A 19,878-nucleotide genomic window follows, 5' to 3' on the forward strand; every position below is an offset into this window, starting at 1 on the left:
CAAATTATGAAATGATTTCCACAATCAAGCTTATTAATGACTCTAAGCAAACTTCAAGGACGTAATAGAGTATTGTTAACTATAGTCACCATGTCGTAATTACATCCCCAGAACTTGTTCATCTTATAACTGAAAGTTTGTACCCTTTGACTAACATTTTCTCATGTTCTCCACCCCCAGCCTCTGACAACCGCCCCCTTCCCTCTTTGTTTCTATGAGTTTGACTTTATTTTATTTTTGTCTTTTTAGGGCCACACCCATGGCATATGGAGGTTCCCAGGCTAGGAGTTGAATCGGAGCAGCAGCTGCGGGCCTACACCACAGCCACAGCAATGCCAGGTCTGAGCCATGTCTGCAACCAAACCACAGCTCACTACAACGCCGGATCCTTAACCCACTGAGCGAGGCCAAGGATTGAACCTGCATGCTCTTGTGTACTAGGCAGCTTCGTTTCTGCTGAGTCATGATGGGAACTCTGAGTTTGACTTATTTAGATTCCACATATAAGTTAGATCATGCAGTTTTTGTCTGTTTGAGTCTGGCTTACTTTGCTTAGCATAATCTCATCCAGGTTCATTCGTGTTGTTCCAAAAAGCAGAATTTTCATCTTTATTGGCTGCATAATATGCTCTATATGCATTATCTTTTCCTTATCTCTTTATCCATTGACAGACACTTAGGTTGTTTCTGTATCTTGGTTGTTGTGAGTAGTGTTGCAGTGAACACGGGAATGCAAATACCTATTTATCTTTGAAGCATTTTATTATTTCTATTTGTATTAATCCTTATGCTGATATGTAGGTGTGTATAGATTGATCTCAAAGCCCGCCTTATGTGAAAGTCATTTGTATCTATAATTAGACAACTCAGTCTCTGTGTCTAGATGTACTTGTGAGCATGTGAGTGATGTTTGTAATGATGTTGGGACACCTTGGTAGAGCTCCATGTTTCCTTGAATTGGTATGCAAATATGATATAGCTCTTTTTCCATCAGTCTTACTTGTGTCTTACCAGCCAAAGTGCAGAAAGAGATTGACTCTGTGATTGAGAGACACCGAAGTCCTTGCATGCAGGACAGAAGCCGCATGCCCTACACAGATGCCGTGGTGCATGAGATCCAGAGATACATTGACTTGATCCCCATCAGCCTGCCTCACGCAGTGACCAGGGACATTAAATTCAGAAACTACCTCATCCCCAAGGTAAGATTTGTTCCAGTGAGCTCAGTGCTCTAAAAGTTCCCATGTTCACAGTATGGTTTCAATTCAATAGATGAGAGAATACGTGTGGTGGGTTGATGGGTTCTGTGGTATTTGTCATTTGTGACTATGAGTTTTTACTTTTTATTCTTTTTAAAATTTTATTTTTTATTATTATAGTTGGTTTACAATATTCTGTCAATTTCTGCTGTATAGCAAAGTGACCCAGCCATAACATACATACATTCTTTTCTCATATTATCCTCCATCATGTCCTATCAGAAGTGATTAGATATAGTTCCCTGTGCTGTACAGCAGGACCCCATGCTTATCCAATCTAGATATTGTACTTTGCACCTAATAATCCCAAACTCCAGGTCTGTCCTGCTCCTTCACCCTCTCCCTTGGCAGCCACAAATATGCTTTCCATGTCCATGAGTCTGTTTCTATTTTGTAAATGGGTTCATTTGTGCCATTTTTTAAAGTATATCATATGGTATTGTCTTTCTCCCTCTGACTTTCTTCACTTAGTAGGAGAGCCTCGAGTTCCATCCATGATGCTGCAAATGGCATTATTTTGTTCTTTTTAATGGCTGAGTAGTATTCCATTGTGTATCTGTACCACATCTTCTTGATCCCTTCATCTGCCAATGAACATTTGGGTTGTTTCCGTGTCTTGGCTATTGTGAATAGTACTACAGTGAATATATGGGTGCATGTGTCTTTTGCAAGGAAAGTTTTTTTGGGATACATGCCCAAGAGTGGGATTGCTGGATTATGTGGTAGTTCTATATTTTGTTTTCTGAGGGACCTCCATACTGTTTTCCATAGTGGTTGGACCAATTTACACTCCCGCCAACAATGTAAGAGGGTTCCCTTTCCTTCACAGCCTCTTCAGCATTTATTTGTAGTCTTATTCATGATAGCCATTCTGAATGGTGTAAGGTAGTATGTCCTTGTAGTTTTGATTTGCATTTCATTGATAATTAATGATGTTGAGCATTTTTTCCTGTACATATTGGGAAAATTGTCTGTTTAGGTCCTCTGCTCCTTTTTCAATTTGGTTTGGTTTTTTTGCTGTTGATTGTGTGAGTTGTTTGTATGTTTTGGAGATTAAGCCTTTGTAGGGTACATCATTTGCAGATATTTTCTCCCATTCCTTAGGTTTTCTTTTGGGTTTTTTTTTTTTAATTCTATACTTTGCTGTTCAAAAGCTTGTAAGTTTGATTAGGTCCTATTGGTTTATTTTGTTTTTATTTCCAATGCTTTGTTTGGGAGACAGACCTATGAAAACATTTGTACAGTTGATGTCAGAGAAAGTTTTCCCTATATTCTCTTCTAAGAGTTTTTGTTTGTACATTTTGTTTTGTTTGCTTTATAGGGGACATATAGAGATTCCCAGGATAGGGGTTGAATTGGAGCTACTGTTGCTGGCCTACACCAGGGCCATAGTCAGGCCGGATCTGAGCCATGTTTGCGATGCACACCACAGCTCATGGCTCTTCTGGGAGTTTTATGGTGTTGTATGGAATTTTATGCTGTTTTGTCTTATGTGCCTGTCTGTTTTGTTGTTGTTGTCTTTCTAGGGCCACTCCAGTGGCATATGGAAGTTCCCAGGCTACAGGATGAGTTGAAGCTGCAGCCACCAGCCTACACCACAGCCATAGCAAAGCCTGATCTGAGCCACATCTGCAACCAACATTGCAGCTCATGGCAACGCCAAATCCTTAACCCACTGAGAGGAGCCAGGGATTGAACCCTCATAGATACTAGTCATGTTTGTTGCTTCCGAGCCACAATGATAACTCCATGTTTAAGTCTTTAAGCCATTCTGAGTTTGTTTCTGTGCATGGTGTGAGGGTGTGTTCTAGTTTCAGTTGATTCACATGCAGCTGTCCAGTTTTTCCAGCACCGCTGACTGAAGAGACTGTTTTTTTCCTGTTTTATATTCTTGCCTCCTTTATCAAATATTCGTTGACCCTAGGTGTCTAGGTTTATCTCTAGGTTCTCTCTTCTGTTCCATTGATCTGTATGCCTGTTTTGTACCAGTACCACACAGTCTTGATTACTGTAGCTTTGTAATTTTGTGTGAAGTCTGGGAGAGTCCTTCTTGGTTTCTTTTTTCCTCAGGATTGCTTTGGCAATTCTGGATCTTTTATGGTTCCATATACATTTTTGGATTATTTGTTCTAGTTCTGTGAAAAATGTCATGGGTAATTTGATAGGGATTGCATTAAATCTGTAGATTTCTTTGGGTAGTATGACCATTTTAACAGTATTAATTCCTCCAGTCCAGGACCATAGAATATCTTTCCATTTCCATGAATCCTCTTTAATTACCTTCAGTAGTGATTTATACTTATCAGCACATAAGTCTTTCACTTCCTTGGTCAGGTATATTCCTAGGCATTTAATTGTTTGGGTGGCGATTTTTAAGAGGTATTGTATTTTTATATTCCTTTCCTAGTATTTATTTCACTGTTAGTATACAGAAATGCAACTGATTTCTGAATTTTAATATTATATCCTGCTACTTACTGAAATCATTGATCGGTTCAAGTAGTGTATGTGTGGAGTCCTTTCAATGTATAGTATCATATCATCTGCATAGAGTGACAGTTTTACCTGTTCTCTTCCACTTTGGAAAGATTTTATTCATTTTGTTTGTCTGATTACTATGGCTAGGACTTCCAATACCATGTGGAATAAAAGTGGTGAGAGTGGGCATCCTTGTCGTATTCCCAGTTTTAGTGGGAAGGCTTTCAGCTTTTCTCCATTGAGGGTTATATTGGCAGTGTGTTTGTCACAAGCGGCCTTTATTATGTTAAGATATGTTCCCTCTATACCCATTTTGGTAAGAGTTTTTAATCATGAGTGGATGATGGATTTTGTCAAAAGCTTTTTCTGCATCTATGAAGATGGTCATGCAGTTTTTGAGTTTTCTTACTGTGGTGTAGACATTGATTGTTTGTATATGTTGAAACATCCTTGTGGACTTGGGATGAATCCCACTTGGTCGTGATGTGTGATCTTTCTTATGTATTTTTGGATTTGGTTAGTTAAAATTTTGTTCAGAAGTTTTGCATCTATATTCATGAAAGATATTGGCCTATAACTTTCTTTGTTTGGGAGTACCTTTGTCTGGTTTTGGTATTAGGGTGATGGTGGCTTCATAGGATGTCTTTGGGAGTGTTCCATCTTCTTCAGTCTTTCAGCAAAGTTTAAGAAGGAAGGGTATAAGTTCTCTTTTGTACGTTTGGTAGAATTTGCCTGTGAAGGTTTGAATCTGTCATTGTTGTGGCTGTGGTGTAGGCTAGCAGCTGTAGCTCTGATTAGACCCCTAGCCCGGGAACCTCCATGTGACATGGGTGTGGCCCTAGGAAAAACAAAATGACAAACAAAAAAAAAAAAGAATTCGCCTGTGAAGCCATCTGGACATTTGGACATTTGTTTGTAGGGCGTATGTTTAGTACATATTCAGTTTAATTTCTAGTGGTGATCTGATCAATTGATCTATTCTTCCTTGATTCATTATTGTCTCTGGAAAGTTTTCCATATCTTCTAGGTTGTCAAATTTGTGGGCTTTTCATTCTCTTATTTTTTTTTTTTTTTTTGTATTTCTGCATAACTGTTGACATTTCTCCTTTTTCATTTCTCATGTTGTTTGTTTGAAATCTTTCTCTCCTCTTCTTGGTGAGTCTGTCCAGAGGTTGGTCAATTTTGCTTACCCTTTCAAAGAACCAGCTCTTGGTTTTATTGATTTTTTTTCTCTTTTCTGAATCTCCCTTTCAATGATTTCCTCTTTGGTCTTTATGGTTTCTTTCCTTCTGCTAACTTTAGGTATTTTGAGGAAGGCCTGTATCACTATGAACTTCCCTCTAAGAACTGCTTTTGAGGCATCCATAGTTTTTGTTTTTTTAATTACTCTGTGGATTGTATTACATTTATAGTTGTACAACAATCATCACAACCCGATTTTATAGCATTTCTATCCCAAACCCCCAGCCCATCCCACCACCCCCAACCTGTCTCCTTTTGAAACCATAAGTGTTTCAAAGTGTGTGAGCCAGTATCTGTTCTGCAAAGAAGTTCATTGTGTCCTTTTTTAGATTCCACATGTAAGTGATAGCATATGATGTTGGTGTCTTACTGACTAGCTTCACTCAGCATGGTGATTTCCAGGTGCATCCATGTTGCTACAAATGCCGTTATTTCATTCCTTTTAATGCACGTGTGATATTCCATTGTGTATGTGTATCCAGTCTTCTTAGCCACTCCTCTGTCAATGGACATTTAGGTTGTTCCCATGTCTTGGCTATTGCAAATAGTGCTGCAATGAACATTGGAGTACATGTATCTTTTTGAGTCATGGTTTTCTCTGGATAGATAGCCAGGTGTGGGATCACTGTATCAAATGGTGATTCTATTTTGAGTTTTCTGAGGAATCTCCATACTGGTTTCCACAGTGATTGCACTAATTTACATTCCCACCAACAATGTGATAGGGTTCCTTTTTCTCCACACCCTCTCCAGCACTTATTGTATGCAGACTTTTTGATGATGGCCATTCTGGCCCGTGTAAGGTGCACCTCATAGCAGTTTTGATTTGCATTTCTCTAATAATGAGTGATGTTGAACATCTTTTCATGCGTCTTTTTGGCCATCCACGTGTCTTCTTTGGAGAATTGTCTGTGTATATCTTCTGCTCATTTTTTGATGGCGTTGTTTGTTTCTTTGGTGTTGAGCTGCAAGAGGTGTTTCTAATTTGGGGGATGAATCCCTTGGCAGTTGCTTCATTTGCAAAGATTTTCTCCCATTCTGTGGGTTGCCTTTTTGTTTCATTTAGGGTTTCCTTTGCTGTGCAGAAACTTTTAAGTTTAAGGAAGTCCCATGTGTTGATTTTTGTTTTTGTTGTCATTACCCTAGGAGGTGGATCTGAGATGATATTGCTGTGGTTTCTGTCAGAGAGTGTTTGGTCTAGAGACATCCATAGATTTTTGAATGGTCATGTTTTCTTTGTCGTTTGTCTTGGAGCATTTTGAAATGATCCTTCTGATTTTCTCTGAGACTCATTGGTTTTTCAGAAGACTGTTGTTTCATGTCCATGTAGTCAGTCTTTCTCACTTCTTTTCCTGATGGTTGACTTGAAGCTTCATGCCATTGTGGTCAGAGAAGATAGTTGAAATAAGTTCTACACTCTTAAATTTGTTGAGGTTAGTTTCATGCCCCAGCATGTAGTCTGTCCTTGAGAATATTCCATGTGCCCTTGAGAAGAATGTGTATTCTGAGTTTTTTGGATATCATGTCCCCAAAGTATCAATTAATTGTGTCATTTAGGATCTCTGTTGCCTTATTGATTTTCTGTCTGGAGCAATCGCCCATTGATGTGAATGGAGTGTTAAAGTCTCCTAGTATTGTTATATTCCCATGGATTCTCCTTTTATGTCTGTTAGTATTTGTTATATGTATTTGGGTGCTCCTATGTCAGGGCCATATATATTGACAAGTGTAATATCCTCTTCTTGATCCTTTTATCATTAAATACTGTCCTTCTTTGACTTTCTTTATGGCCTTTGTTTTTTTTTTTTTAATCTGTTAATTTTTTTTGTCTCAAAAGAGCCACACCCAAGCAAATGGAGGTTCCCAGGCGAGGGGTCCAATTGGAGCCACAGCTGCCAGCCTATGGCACAGCCTCAGCAATGTCAGATCCAAGCCTCATCTGTGACCTACACCACTGCTCATGGCAACACCAGATCCTTAACCCACTGAATGAGGCCAGGGATCAAACCCTAACCTCGTGGTTCCACACCAGGAAGTCCTTCATTCTCTTTAAAATGTCTTTTACAGAGCAGAAAATTTTGATTTAATGAAAGCTAGTTTATCAATTCCGTCTTTCATAAATTGTGCCTCTGATGTCGCATCTGAAAAGTCACTGCCAAACCTGAAGTCACTGAGATTTTCTCATGTGTTTCTTCTGGGAGTTATATGATTTTGCATTTTATATGTAGATCTGTGATTCATTTTTAGTTAATTTTGTGAAGGGTATAATATCCTTTTTTTTTTTTTTTGGCTTGTGGGCGTTAAGATGTTCTAGCAACACTTTTGAAAAACTGTCTTACTACATTACATTGCCGTCTGCTCCTTTGTGTTAAAGATCAGTCAGTTATATTTATGTTGGTGTGTTTCTGAACTCTATATCCTGTGCCATTGATCTTCTTGTTAATTCTTTTATCAATACTACACTTGTCTTGATTGGTGTAGCTTTAAATTAACTCTTGAATTTGGGTAGTGTAAGTCCTCTAACTTTGTTCTTTAATATTGAATTGGTTATTCTGAATCTTCTGCCTCTCCATATAGACTTTAGGATCAGGTTGTCATTATCATCATAATAATTTTCTGAGATTTTGGTCAAGATTGCATTTAACTGAGAGAATAAGTTGAGAAAAGCTAACATTTTGTCTTTTTTTTTTTTTCTTTTCAAGGGCCACACCCATGGCACATGGAGTTTCCCAGGCTAGGAGTCTAATCAGAGCTGCAGCTGCCAGTCTACACCACAGCCATAGCAACGTGGGATCCAAGCCATGTCTGCGACCTACACCACAGCTCTCAACAATGCCGGATCCTTGACCCACTGAGCCAGGACAGGGATCGAACCCACAACCTCATGGTTCCTAGTTGGATTTGATAACCACTGAGCCACAATAGCAACTCCCAGAATAAGTGGAGAAGAGCTAACATTTTGACATCCTGAAGTCTTTCTGTCCATGAACATGGAAAGTTTCCATATATTCGATCCTTTTGTTTTATTTGTCAGCATTTTGTGATCTTCCTCATATAGATCTTATACTCATTTTGTGAGATTTACAACTATTTTCATTTTTTCACTGCTGATGTAAGTAAGTTCCATTATGCTTTGAATTTTAATTCCCAGTTGTTCATTGATGGTATATATGAAAACAATTGATTTTCATGAATTAACTTTGTATTTTGCAATCATGGTATACTCCCTTATCAGTTTCAGAAAAAGGTTTTCATTTCTTTTGGATTTTCTGCATAGATGATCATGTCACCTGCAAACTAAGACAGTTTCATTAATTTTCCCCAGTCTCTATACCTTTTAATTCCTTTTATTGTCTTACTGCTTTAGCTAAGACTTCTAATATGACATGGAAAAACAGGTGAGATGGGACCTTCTTGTCTCATTCCTGTTCTTAGTGGGAAAGCTTTGGGTTTCTCGCTAAATTGGATGTTAGCTCTAGGTGGATTTTTTGCATATTCTTTATCAAGTTGTGGCAGTTGCCCTTTATTCCTAGTTCACTGAGAGTTTTTATCATGAATGGGTGTTATATTTTGTTAAAGGCTTTTTTCTGCCTCTGTTGATATTCAGCATGTGGGCTGATTTTTCATCTTTGATTTTTCTTCTTCTTCCTTCTTCTTTTCTGATTTTTCTTCTGTGTCTTGTTGATGTGATGAATTACATTAATTGCTTTTCAGGTGTACAACTAGCCTTGCATACATGGGATAAGTATCACTGGCTTGTGGTATATAGTTCTTTTTATACATTACTGGATTGGATTGGCTACTATTTGTTGAGGACTTTTACATGTGTGTTCCTGAGAGCCATTGTCCTGGTCCTTCCTTCCTTTCAACATCTTTGTCTGGTTTTTGGATTAGGGTAATGATGGTCTTGTCGAATGAGTGAGGAACTACTCCTACTTCTCCCTTCTGACAGAGATTGTAGTGATTTGGTACTTTCCTAATTAAAAAAAAAAACAACAAAATGTAGTTTTCTTGTTTTAAGAATACAGATTTTATTATTTTAAATTACATGTAAAATTTCCTCAAATTTACTAAAATCTTAGCAAATTTTAAATGTACAATATACTGTTGTTAAACATAGGCACAACGTTGTATAGCAGATCTCGAGAACTTACTCGTCTTGTATTGCTAGGTGTTTGTTTGAACCCACCGGTTAGCAACTCATCATTTCTCCCTCTCCCCTGATCTTGGCAATCTATAATTTTTTCATAAATGTGTATCAGTTTCATCAGATGGATTCTCTGCATCTCTTTATATGACATATATTTTGTCTTTGCTCTCTCTGTCTGTCTGTCTCTGTCACATACACCTAGCTGGATTTGGTTTGCTACGTTTTATTCAGAAATGTTGTATTTATGTCAGAGGAGACGGGTCTGCATTTTTTCTCAGACTTTGGCTATCAAGGTACTGTTGGCCTCAAAAATTAGGTGGGTAATTTTCTATATATATATATATAATTATATGTATATAATTACCCCCTTCTCCCTTTTTTTGTGTGTTCACTTAGCAATCTTTCCCATGCCTAATTAGTTTGCCTAAGCTCAGATATTACATAAGAAAAAAAAATGCTTTCTCAGATGAAGTTTGTCTTCTTCCCAAAAGTGTTCTTCCTCCCTCCACTAGGCAGACAGAATTACATAACACCTCCTGTTTCTGAACTAGATATTAACACAGTCAAACGTTGATTATAGATGCCAGTTTACCTTTCCAGGTTTATTCCAGGTCTGGAGTCTTGAACCTAATTTTTGTCAGCAGCTTTCCTCTGCTTTCTAACGCATGATTTCTGTTTTTATTCAGCCTTTCTAGTTGGTATCCTACAAGCTACTCCCATTTGAAGCCTGCATATATTATCTTATTATGTATAAAAATAAGATAAATAGACATCCTACTTTGAAGGGAAAGGAGTTGTGAGTTTATTAAGATTGAAACTACTACTGTTATCTTCTGGGAAGAGGGAATTCTGAGTATCTCTGTTGTCCCATGTCATAGCCACGAACCACATTGCCTAGTGAGTTCTTAAAATGTGATTAGTGCATTGAGGAACTGAATTTTAAATGCTATTTCCTTTTATGTAGCTGTAATTTATCTTTTTAAATGATTTTAATGTTTCCCATTGAGGTTGGTTTACAGTGTTCTGTTAATTAGCTACTGTACAGCAAAGTGAGCCAGTCATACACACACAAACACACACATATACACATACATATATTCTTTTTCTTATCCTCCATCATGCTCCATCACAAGTGACTAGAGTTATTTCCCAGTGCTATACAGCAGGATATTTAGCTTTAATTTAAATATAAGTAGCCATGGATCACTCAAGGCTACTGTGTTAGAGCTGATCTAAGGGTTTTTTGGTTTTTACTTATTTCCCCTATAATATGAGTTTAGAAATCCCTCATCCTTAATTATGCAGCACTAAAAACTTGGAAAACTGCTGTTCCCATCTTGGCACAGTGGAAATGAATCCAGTGAGGAAACATGAGGTTGCAGGTTTGATCCCTGGCTTTGCACATTGGGTTAAGGCTCTGGTGTTGCCATGAGCTGTGGTGTAGGTCATAGACATGGCTCGGATCTGGCATTGCTGTGGCTGAGATGTAGGCTGGCCACCACAGCTCCTATTAGACCGCTAGCCTAGGATTCTCTATATGTCACGGGTGCGGCCCTAAAAGGACAAAAGACAAAAAATAAAAAAAAAAATTTAAATAAAAAACTTAGAAAACTAAAAGCAATATAAGTTTGGTGCAGTTTCATTTGATGGTCAAAACCTCACCTGAACTATTTAAATTCCTTATTGATACTGCTTTGTGCAAATATTCATGTCCTGGTAAAGACATTTGTGAACTTTTCTTAATGCTAACCTTATTTACTTAAATAAAATATGGCAAGAGTTAAATCAGGTAACATATGCAAAATACAAGGCAAAAAGTATAAGATACTCTTTTCATCTACCGGAGAGATGAAGTCAGACTCTAAGAAAACATTGTATTGTTGAGGCTATTTGTATGTGAGAACTTTCAAGTGCCACTGGCAGGATTATAAATAAGTACATCTTTTTTGGAGGATAATTCAGCCGTATCTATTCAAAATAAGATATGGTATATTGTAATGCAATAATTAAAATTCTTAGTATCTACCGCAAATGCTAATGAAGGAATGTCCAAAAAAATCATCCTTGCATTATTACTTGTGATAAAAAAACATCTTGATGGAGATCCTGTTGTGGTGCAGCAGAAACGAATCCGACTAGGAACCATGAGGTTGTGGATTCGATCCCTGGCCTCGCCCGGTGGTTTGAGGATCTGGCACTGTGGTGAGCTGTGCTGTAGATGGCAGACAAGGCTCAGATCTGGCATTGCTATGGCTGTGGCATAGGCCAGCAGCTGCAGCTCTGATTGGACCCCTAGCCTGGGAATCTCCGTAATCTATGCATGTGGCCCTAAAAACACAACAGACCAAAAAAAAAAAAAAATCTTGACTTATCTAAATGTTCATCAGTAGTGTAATGGTGCATTTACATTATGTCACTTGAAAAAGGCAGATGTATGTTTGTTGATATGGGACAATATGCAAATTATTTTATTGAATAAAAAATCATGATCTAGTAGATGCTTGTCATTGGGTTAAAAAAGAGAAGAAAGTGCTAAGTGGCATAAATGTATGTAGGATTATCTGCCTGATATGCTTAATATCTCTAGAAGGACATATAACTAGTTCGTGGAAATGGTTATGTTTGGAAAGTCTAAATGGGTTTGTATAGTTAGATTTGATTTCCTTTTCACCATATATACTTTTTGTGACTTAATATATTCCTCAATTTTTTTTACTTGAGATATAAGCTATGTCAAAGAAAATTCACCTTTTTAAGTGTAGAGTCTAAAGAGTTTTGAATAGTATGTGAACTATCATCACAACTAAGACAAAACATTGTCCTCACCTCCAAAAGTTCTCTTATTCTTCTTTTGCAGCTGATGCATTTCCCCTAATTCTAGCTGGTGGTAACCACTGATCTGTTTTTGGTCCTCAGTTTTGCCTTTTCACGAGTGCAATATAATAGAATGTGACACAAATGAAATAACCTGTCATTAACTCATGCCTTTATCTCTTTTTTATGTGGCAGACTATGTTTGAGATTTATCTTTGTTATTGCATGTGTCATTAGTTTATTCCTTTTTATTGATGGGCAATCCATCATATGGAGTAAAGCAAATTGTTTATTCAATTACTAATTGATTAATGTTTGGATTATTTCCAGTTTTGGGCTCTTTGAATACAGATGCTACAAATAATTGCATACAGGTTTTTGTGCCAACCTAAGCTTTAAAATCTTACAGTAACAGTTTCCTGTAATTACTATTATTCTTTTATTGTATTGTATTTCCTGTCTTTTTGAAAGGCTTACCCACATCATATGGAAGTGGCCAGGCTAGGGGTCGAATTAGACCTACAGCTGCTGGACTTTGCCAACAGCCACAGCAGTGCAGGACCTGAGCTGCATCTGTGACCTACACCACAGCTCATGGCAACACTGGATCCTTAACCCACTGAGCAAGGCCAGTGATCGAGCCCGCATCCTCATGGATGCTAGTCAGGTTCATTACCACCAAACCACGGTGGGAACTCCTATTTGTTTTATTTTTTTAATTTTTATTTTTAAAATTTTTTGGTCTTTTTAGGGCCACACCTGTGGCATATGGAAGTTCCCAGGCTAGGGGTCTAATTGGAACCATAGCTGCTGGCCTATGCCACAGGCACAGAAACACCAGATCCAAGCCGTCTCTGCTACCTACACCACAGCTGACAATCTTAACCCCTGAGCAAGGCCAGTGATTGAACCTGCATCCTCATGGACTGATCATGTTTGTTAACTGCTGAGCTATGGTGGGACCTCCTAATTTTTATTTGTATTTTTTTAATGGCTGCACCTGTGGGATATGGCATTTCCCAGCCAAAGGGCTGAATATAAGCCTCAGCTGAGACCTACACAGCAACTGCAACAATGCCAGATCCTTTCACGCACTGTGCCAGGCCAGGGGTTGAACCTGCACCTCCATGGTCACCTGAGCTGCTGCAATTGAATTCTTAACCCACTGCACCCTGGTGGATACTGTCTGTATTATTTGTTTTAAAATATACCAGGCAATAATTTTAAAAATAAAATTATAGACCTTTAATATGATAAAGGGTGGAATTAGCCCCAATTTTGAATTTAAAATATTTTAAAATTCAAATAGTTTAAATACTATTTAAACTATGTATTTATGTTTAAATACATAAAATGGATGTATATAATATAAATGAAATTTGTATGTGTATCTACACTTTAACTGCATATCCATGAGTCTTCTATTATACTTAACACCTAAGTACTTCAGTATGTATCTGAACAAGGACTTTATCTACATAGCAATAAAGCCTTCACATTAAAGGAATTATCATCTATACGATAATTTTATCTAATATATATGCTAAAATTAAATATTCTTAGTTATTCTAAAATATATTGTAAAGCTTTTGTTTCTTTGTTTTTTGTTTTTTTTGTTTTTTGTTTTTGGGGGGACATCTAGTATCCAATCAAGGCACAGGTATTTAATTTGATTGTCTGTGCCTTTTAGTCCCTTGTTGTTAAGAAGAGTTCTTTTTCCTTTATTTCATTTTAGTACATTGACTGCTTTGAAAAACTGGGACAATTATTATGTTTAAAGTTCCTCAGTCTGGCCATGTGTGATTGTTTCCTTGAGATTAGATTCCGGTTCTGTGTATTGCACAAGAAAATTACATATGTGATTTTGGGTATGTCCTGCTGCATCACAGTTTGGCTGAAGACATGTAATGACAATTTATCCCGTTATTGGTGATGCTAAGGTAATATGTTATTAAGGATGTGTGTGCATATGGCTCCTTTGTTGAGGTTCTAGTTATCACAGGTAATTAATAAACAAATATCTATGGCATAGTACTTTAAAGACCTTGTGAGTACACTGTTTCCTACATCATTCATCCAACAAGTGTAGCATTAATTGATGATCTTTACCTGAACTGTTGATAAATGATAATTTTTCCAATTTGATCATCTCACATTTTTAAACCTAGAATTCATCCTTAATGAAGTGTTCCCCCACATTTTTAAATGGAGAGAAACAAATTTCCATCCCAAGATAAATACTCAGTAGTTGATAGTGTATTTATAGTATTATCTACAAAGTTATTTTTCCTCTTGGGCAAATTTTCTTTTTTATTGTGGTAAAATACACATAACATGAAAATCTCCATTTTAGCTGTCTTAAAGTGGACAATTCACTGCAACATAGTGCCTTCACAATGTTGTGCCTCCGTAGCTACTCTCTAATACCAGAGCATTTTCATCCCTCCAAAAGGAAATGCCTCACGCAGTAAGCACTCATTGCCCAGTCCTCCGTCCCTCCATCCTCTGACAACCTCTGATCTGTTTCTGTGCCTATGGATTTGCCCTTTGTTATTTTTAATCAGATCAGACCTCTCCTTTCAAAAGCCCTGTAAACAGTTTCCAAACACATCTGACTTTTCAAGAGCCAGCAGAGGCTTCCATTTTAAACCATAATCTGCACATGAGATGTGAGTAAAACTGAAGTACTGAAATAGAGCAAAGGGTGGGACAGAGAACGGTGTCCAAACATTGTGATAAATAAAGGGGATTCAGATGTCTAGCACACAAGTGACTGCATACTCAGTCTTTCGAATGCTTTTGGAGGCCACTTGAGTAACCTCATTGCCACTGATGTTAAGCTCATCCCTCTTTTGCACTTGGCTTGTCTGCCTGGGATTGCCATTGCCCTTATGTAGACCTGGGACCCCTCAACTATAGATCAAAAGATTGGACTAAATGATTTGCAACATTTCTTCCAGCTCCATGACTTCCTTATAACAAAGTTTATCTTTATTTTCATCCCAGGGCACAACTGTATTAACATCACTGACGTCTGTGCTACGTGATGACCAAGAATTCCCCAACCCAGAGGTGTTTGACCCTGGCCACTTCCTGGATGAGAGTGGAAACTTTAAGAAGAGTGACTGCTTCATGCCTTTCTCAACAGGTAATGAACATTAATTGCCTTAGGGACTTTAGGGGACACAATATCTTTCAGGGAATGGTTGGAACTCAATGGTGCTCACTCTGGAGCTGGTGGAATTGCTTTTTGTCCATGATCCTGAGCACCAGTCCCAACGCCATGCACTTTCCACCCCATCATCATACACTCCCAGCATCGGAAGTCTGGGAAAGTGACCCAGTTCTGCCAAAATGAAAAGGCTAGAAAACAGACGGATTGAATCCTACCTCTTTGATAGATCCCTGAGCTGCCCAAGAGCTCCTCTTAGCAAGCAAAGCTCATTTAGGTTTTCCTTGCCTGACATAAGAAAGGCATAAAAGTCCACAACTTTTGAGTATTTGCTGTAATGTCTCTCAGTCCCCAGGCGGAGCTCTGGGGTTACAGCTCTTCACAAGCACTGAAGGGGCAACAAACCGGCTCACATCCTAGTTAGGGAAGCAGATTAGTAAACATATCACTATAATCCAGGAAGAGTAGTGTGGTGGGAGAGAAAAGCACAGGCTGCTCATGAGACCAGAGGGGAAACTGCCTGCTTTCTGGTCACTCATACCCTACAGTGAGGCATAACATAGAATAAGTAACATTCTAATCACAGAAAGGGAATTTGAGCTGCCTCACAAGAGCTGAGTAACAAAACAGGGCAGGGTGATTTTTATAGGAGCAAGACCTTTCCTCTAGATTGAAAGGGTCAGGACTTGCCACACAACTGTAGTATCAGGATTCCTTGGGAGTGTGGCCGGATGTTCTGCAGTGCTCCCAGAGCACCATGATCTTCCTCCACTTGTGATCCTTGGCCTTGGAAACTGGTTCTCCACAGCTACAGTGTGTCTCTGGCAATAGAGTAACCTTCATGGGATTGATGGCTTTTGATGCCTGCTTTGGGTCTTGCTCAGTATGTACCAAGATGTCAAGGACTGAGCCTTCCCTTCAAAAGTGCACATTTTAGCAGAGCATAAAAACAATTAAATGGAGAATTATGATTCAGGGTGATCCATGCTTCAGCTAAAGCATGAAGATCATTCGAGGAAGCCAGAGAGGGCAAGATTCTACTGCCTGCAAAGATCATAAAGAGAAAGTGACATGGGACATGGGTCCTGAAGGAAGTTTAGGAGATGAGCACCTTAACCAAATGGAAAAGCATGAGTCAAAGCTAGAAACCTCATGGTGCACTGGAGATTGATGAAAGGTGTATATGGCTAGGTGAGTGTACAGAGGAAGGACACCATGAGGGCATGGAGAGAAGATAGCCATCTGCCAGTTGAGGAGCGAGGCCTTTGAAGAAATCATAACAGCCAACACCTTCATCGTGGATGTCTATCCTCCAGAACTGTGAGAAAATGAACTTCTCTTAAGAGAAACCCAATATACCACCTGAAACTAACACAACATGTGAGTCAATTATACTCCAGTGAAATTTTTTCAAAAAGGAGGCGCTGGGTTGGAGATGACCCTGAGCTGTGCCAGCATTTAGAGAATGATGATTTTTACGAATATTCAGTGTGAACATTCCAACGAATGCACATTATCTTTTTCCTGTGCACATGTTTTTGGGGTTAATCTCTGCTGGCTTGATCTGTAAGTTCCTTGAATATGTTAAAATTTCCAGAGTACATTTTGGCCTTCTTGCTTTTCTCAGTAATGACAACAACAGCAGCCACTACCCCCAGTATGGAGGTTCCTTAACAAACTAAAAACAGAGCTGCCATCTGATCTAGAAGTCCCACTCCTGGGCATGTAGCTGGACAAATCTCTAATTCAAAAACATAAATGCACTCCAGTGTTCATAGCAGGACAATTTGCAGTAGCCAAGACATGGAAGCAACCTAAATGTCCATTAACAATGATTAAAGAAGGTGTGGCAGCATATATACCCAAAGGAATATTACCCTGCTATAAAAACAGAATGAAATCATGCCATTTGTAGCAATATGGATGGACCTAGAACTTATCATCCTAAGTGAGTAAGCTAGAAAGAGCAAGACAGATACCACGTAATAGCACTTAAATGTGTAGTCTATAATATGATACAAATGGCCTTATTTGTAAAACAGAAATAGACTCATAAACATAGAATACAAACATATGGTCACCAAAGAGAAAAGGGGGTGAGGGAGGGATAAGTGAGAGGTTTGGCATTCGCAGATACAAATGACTCTGCAAAATAGATAAATAGTGAAGTCCTACTGTATAGCACAGGGAACTATATTCGCTATCCTATAATAACCATAATGGAAAGGACTTTGAAAAAGAATATATATTTTAGACATATTCAGTTTTATATTGATATGTATATAGATCAATATGTATATAGATATATATGTATATATATATGTATATATGTATATAGATCAATATAAAACTGAATCGCTTTTCTGTATACAAGGTATTAACACCACATTGTAAATCAAATGTACCTTAATTTTTTAAATGTCTGGATATGGCTAGCCCTGGGAGTAGGTCGTACAACAGCATAGCACTGAAGAATGGAAGGAATGATATGGAACATTAGACTGGGAACAAAGTATGGAGGGCCAGTTCAACCCATCTGGACCTCATCTCATGAAACAGGTGGGAGAGAGACATTGACTATTTTACAGTGGGAGTGTCACACATTTAGCCATGTGCTTTTGAAAGTACATGAAGGAAAAATCTTTGGCTGAATTTGGTGCCAGATGTGGAAAGGAAAGTACAGATACATGAGGTCCCTCCTTTCAGTACTTTTCCTCTCACCCGCCTGCACAAGCAGAGTGGAGGTGTTTCTGCAAAGTCGGATAGAAACTGGAAATGGAAATGAGCAATTATAATGTGGGAATATATAATGAAGTGGTTGACATAGAGCTGAATGCAATAAATATTTGTTGAATGGAAGGTTCCCATTAAGCTATTTGGTGGATCAAGAGTATATCCAACCTCTGTCTCTCTAACCATCCTTCCAACCCTCCTTCCAACCCTCCTCCTATTCAGTTATTTGTCAAATAGTTATCGCATATTTTCTGTGAGAGTTGTAAACAATATTCTGGGATCAAATTGCCTATGTGTGTTATTTTCAGGAAAACGAATTTGTGTGGGAGAAGGCCTGGCCCGCATGGAGCTATTTTTATTCCTGACTAGCATTTTACAGAAATTTACCCTGGAACCTGTGGTTGACCTAAAGGACATCGACACCACCCCCATTTTAAGTGGGTTCAGCCACGTGCCACCCTCATACCAGCTCCGCTTCATTCCTGTATAATGAAGAGCAGACCCTGCGGTTGCTGAAATGCTGTTCTCTGTAACTCGTCCTCTTCTGGGTTTCATTCCCCTCTTTCTCATTACCAGGGGTGCTCTCTCTGACCTCCCATCACCTTGTATCTCCACATTCTCTCAATATCCAGCAAATATCCAACCTCTATCAAAAGGTTCCCAAGTTTTACTGCACAAATGTATGTGCTATCTTTATACTCTGTAACACTCAGATTATCACATGTGTTAAACATTACCTAACTCTGAGTTAGTACTGTGTTATCACTGTGAAATGGTAGAGAGATTAAGGTAAGCTGGTATGTAGCTGTTTGTCCTCTGCATTTCTAAATAAAAAGCATCACACTTTGCTGAGCCAGTCTCAGACTTTCCTTCTTTTGTATGTAATGCAGGTAAGAAATGAAAGAAAATAGAGTCGGAAGAGGCCTTTCTTGTCTTCATAGTGATAAGAACAGAGAAGGAGCAAGGGGAAGAGGGCGGAAAAACTCTTTTTGCTGAGTGTCATCTAGAGTTACTTGAGGTTTGGCTTGGAAAATGAGAGAAAATGTGTCTAAGAATGGTCCTAACCTGTAAAGAAATAGTGAGAGGATCAGCATTAGGAAGGAATGAAGAGAAAGAATTAGAATTCATTCTTCTGGTTTCTGTCAACACTGAAGACATGAAATATTCTCATTACTTTCTATTTCAAGCTTACAGGCAAATCTTAATATGTACTTTCGTACTTACAATCATGTGTTCTAAGTGTCATTCTTTTCTCTCTAAACAAGAACCAAATCCTGGGAAGATGTTAGCAGATTCTATTTTTCTTTCTACATCCCATCACCTTGCTTTCTTCTTAACATCGGTGTGTTGGCAGTTATGATATTTTGGGATCCTGAAGGCTTTAGTCTCATGACATCTCTGAAGTGTAGAGAACTGGGAGATAAAGGGTATGTTTGGGATTTATCCCTGAAACACCAATAGAAATGAGAATTAGAAATTCCTATTGTGTGGGTGTTATTTTCTTGATTTGGAAGGTTTTATTACAGTTATATAGGAGATTTTCCTTCTTTTAAGAAAACATCTACTAAAATAATTCAGGTCTTTGGTATCAGGTCAGCAATTTACCTTCAAATGGTTCAGAGTAAAGTAATTCTTTCTACATACTACCAAGTTTTCTTTGTGACGCTTATATTTGTTTAAAAACGGTTAACTATTGGCTCATATCCAAAATAAGTTAGTTGTTCCCATATGAAGACTCAGTATTGCCAGTGGACATCTGAGAAGTGCTCAGCAACATTAAGCGTCATGGAAATGCAAGTTAAAATTTTAATGAGATATTCTTATGAGCCATCAGAATGGTTAAAATGAAAAAAAAATTATACAAAATGTAGGCAAGAAAGCAAAGCACCTGGCCTTCTTGAGTAAAACTGTAAATGGGTTCTACCATTTGGACAATTCTTTGGCATTCTTTACTGGAAGTAAATGCATGTGTGTCCAGCAGTTCTACTTCTAAGTATGTACTTAACAAAAATGCAATACATTGGGATATG

At 38.2% G+C, this 19,878-nt stretch overlaps 1 protein-coding gene across 2 annotated transcripts in view; it reads left to right on the forward strand.

The window, feature by feature from the left end:
- LOC146396997 (cytochrome P450 2C18-like) overlaps positions 1-18,700 on the forward strand; it is a 31,352-nt gene extending 12,652 nt beyond the window's left edge. For both annotated transcript variants that reach the window (XM_084994987.1, XM_084994988.1), the window contains 3 exons: positions 1,015-1,202; positions 14,950-15,091; positions 18,157-18,700. In XM_084994987.1, the coding sequence (XP_084851113.1) occupies positions 1,015-1,202; positions 14,950-15,091; positions 18,157-18,338 (512 nt within the window). In that variant the 3' untranslated portion in view covers positions 18,339-18,700. The remainder of the gene's footprint in view (positions 1-1,014; positions 1,203-14,949; positions 15,092-18,156) is intronic.
- Positions 18,701-19,878: the final 1,178 nt, after the last annotated feature.

The sequence above is a fragment of the Sus scrofa genome, chromosome 14 (assembly GCF_054392235.1).
Source record: "Sus scrofa isolate SSC_HxYL_T2T_F1_AM1 chromosome 14, Sscrofa_HxYL_maternal_Yorkshire_Landrace_v2.0, whole genome shotgun sequence".
Lineage (NCBI taxonomy): Eukaryota > Metazoa > Chordata > Mammalia > Artiodactyla > Suidae > Sus > Sus scrofa.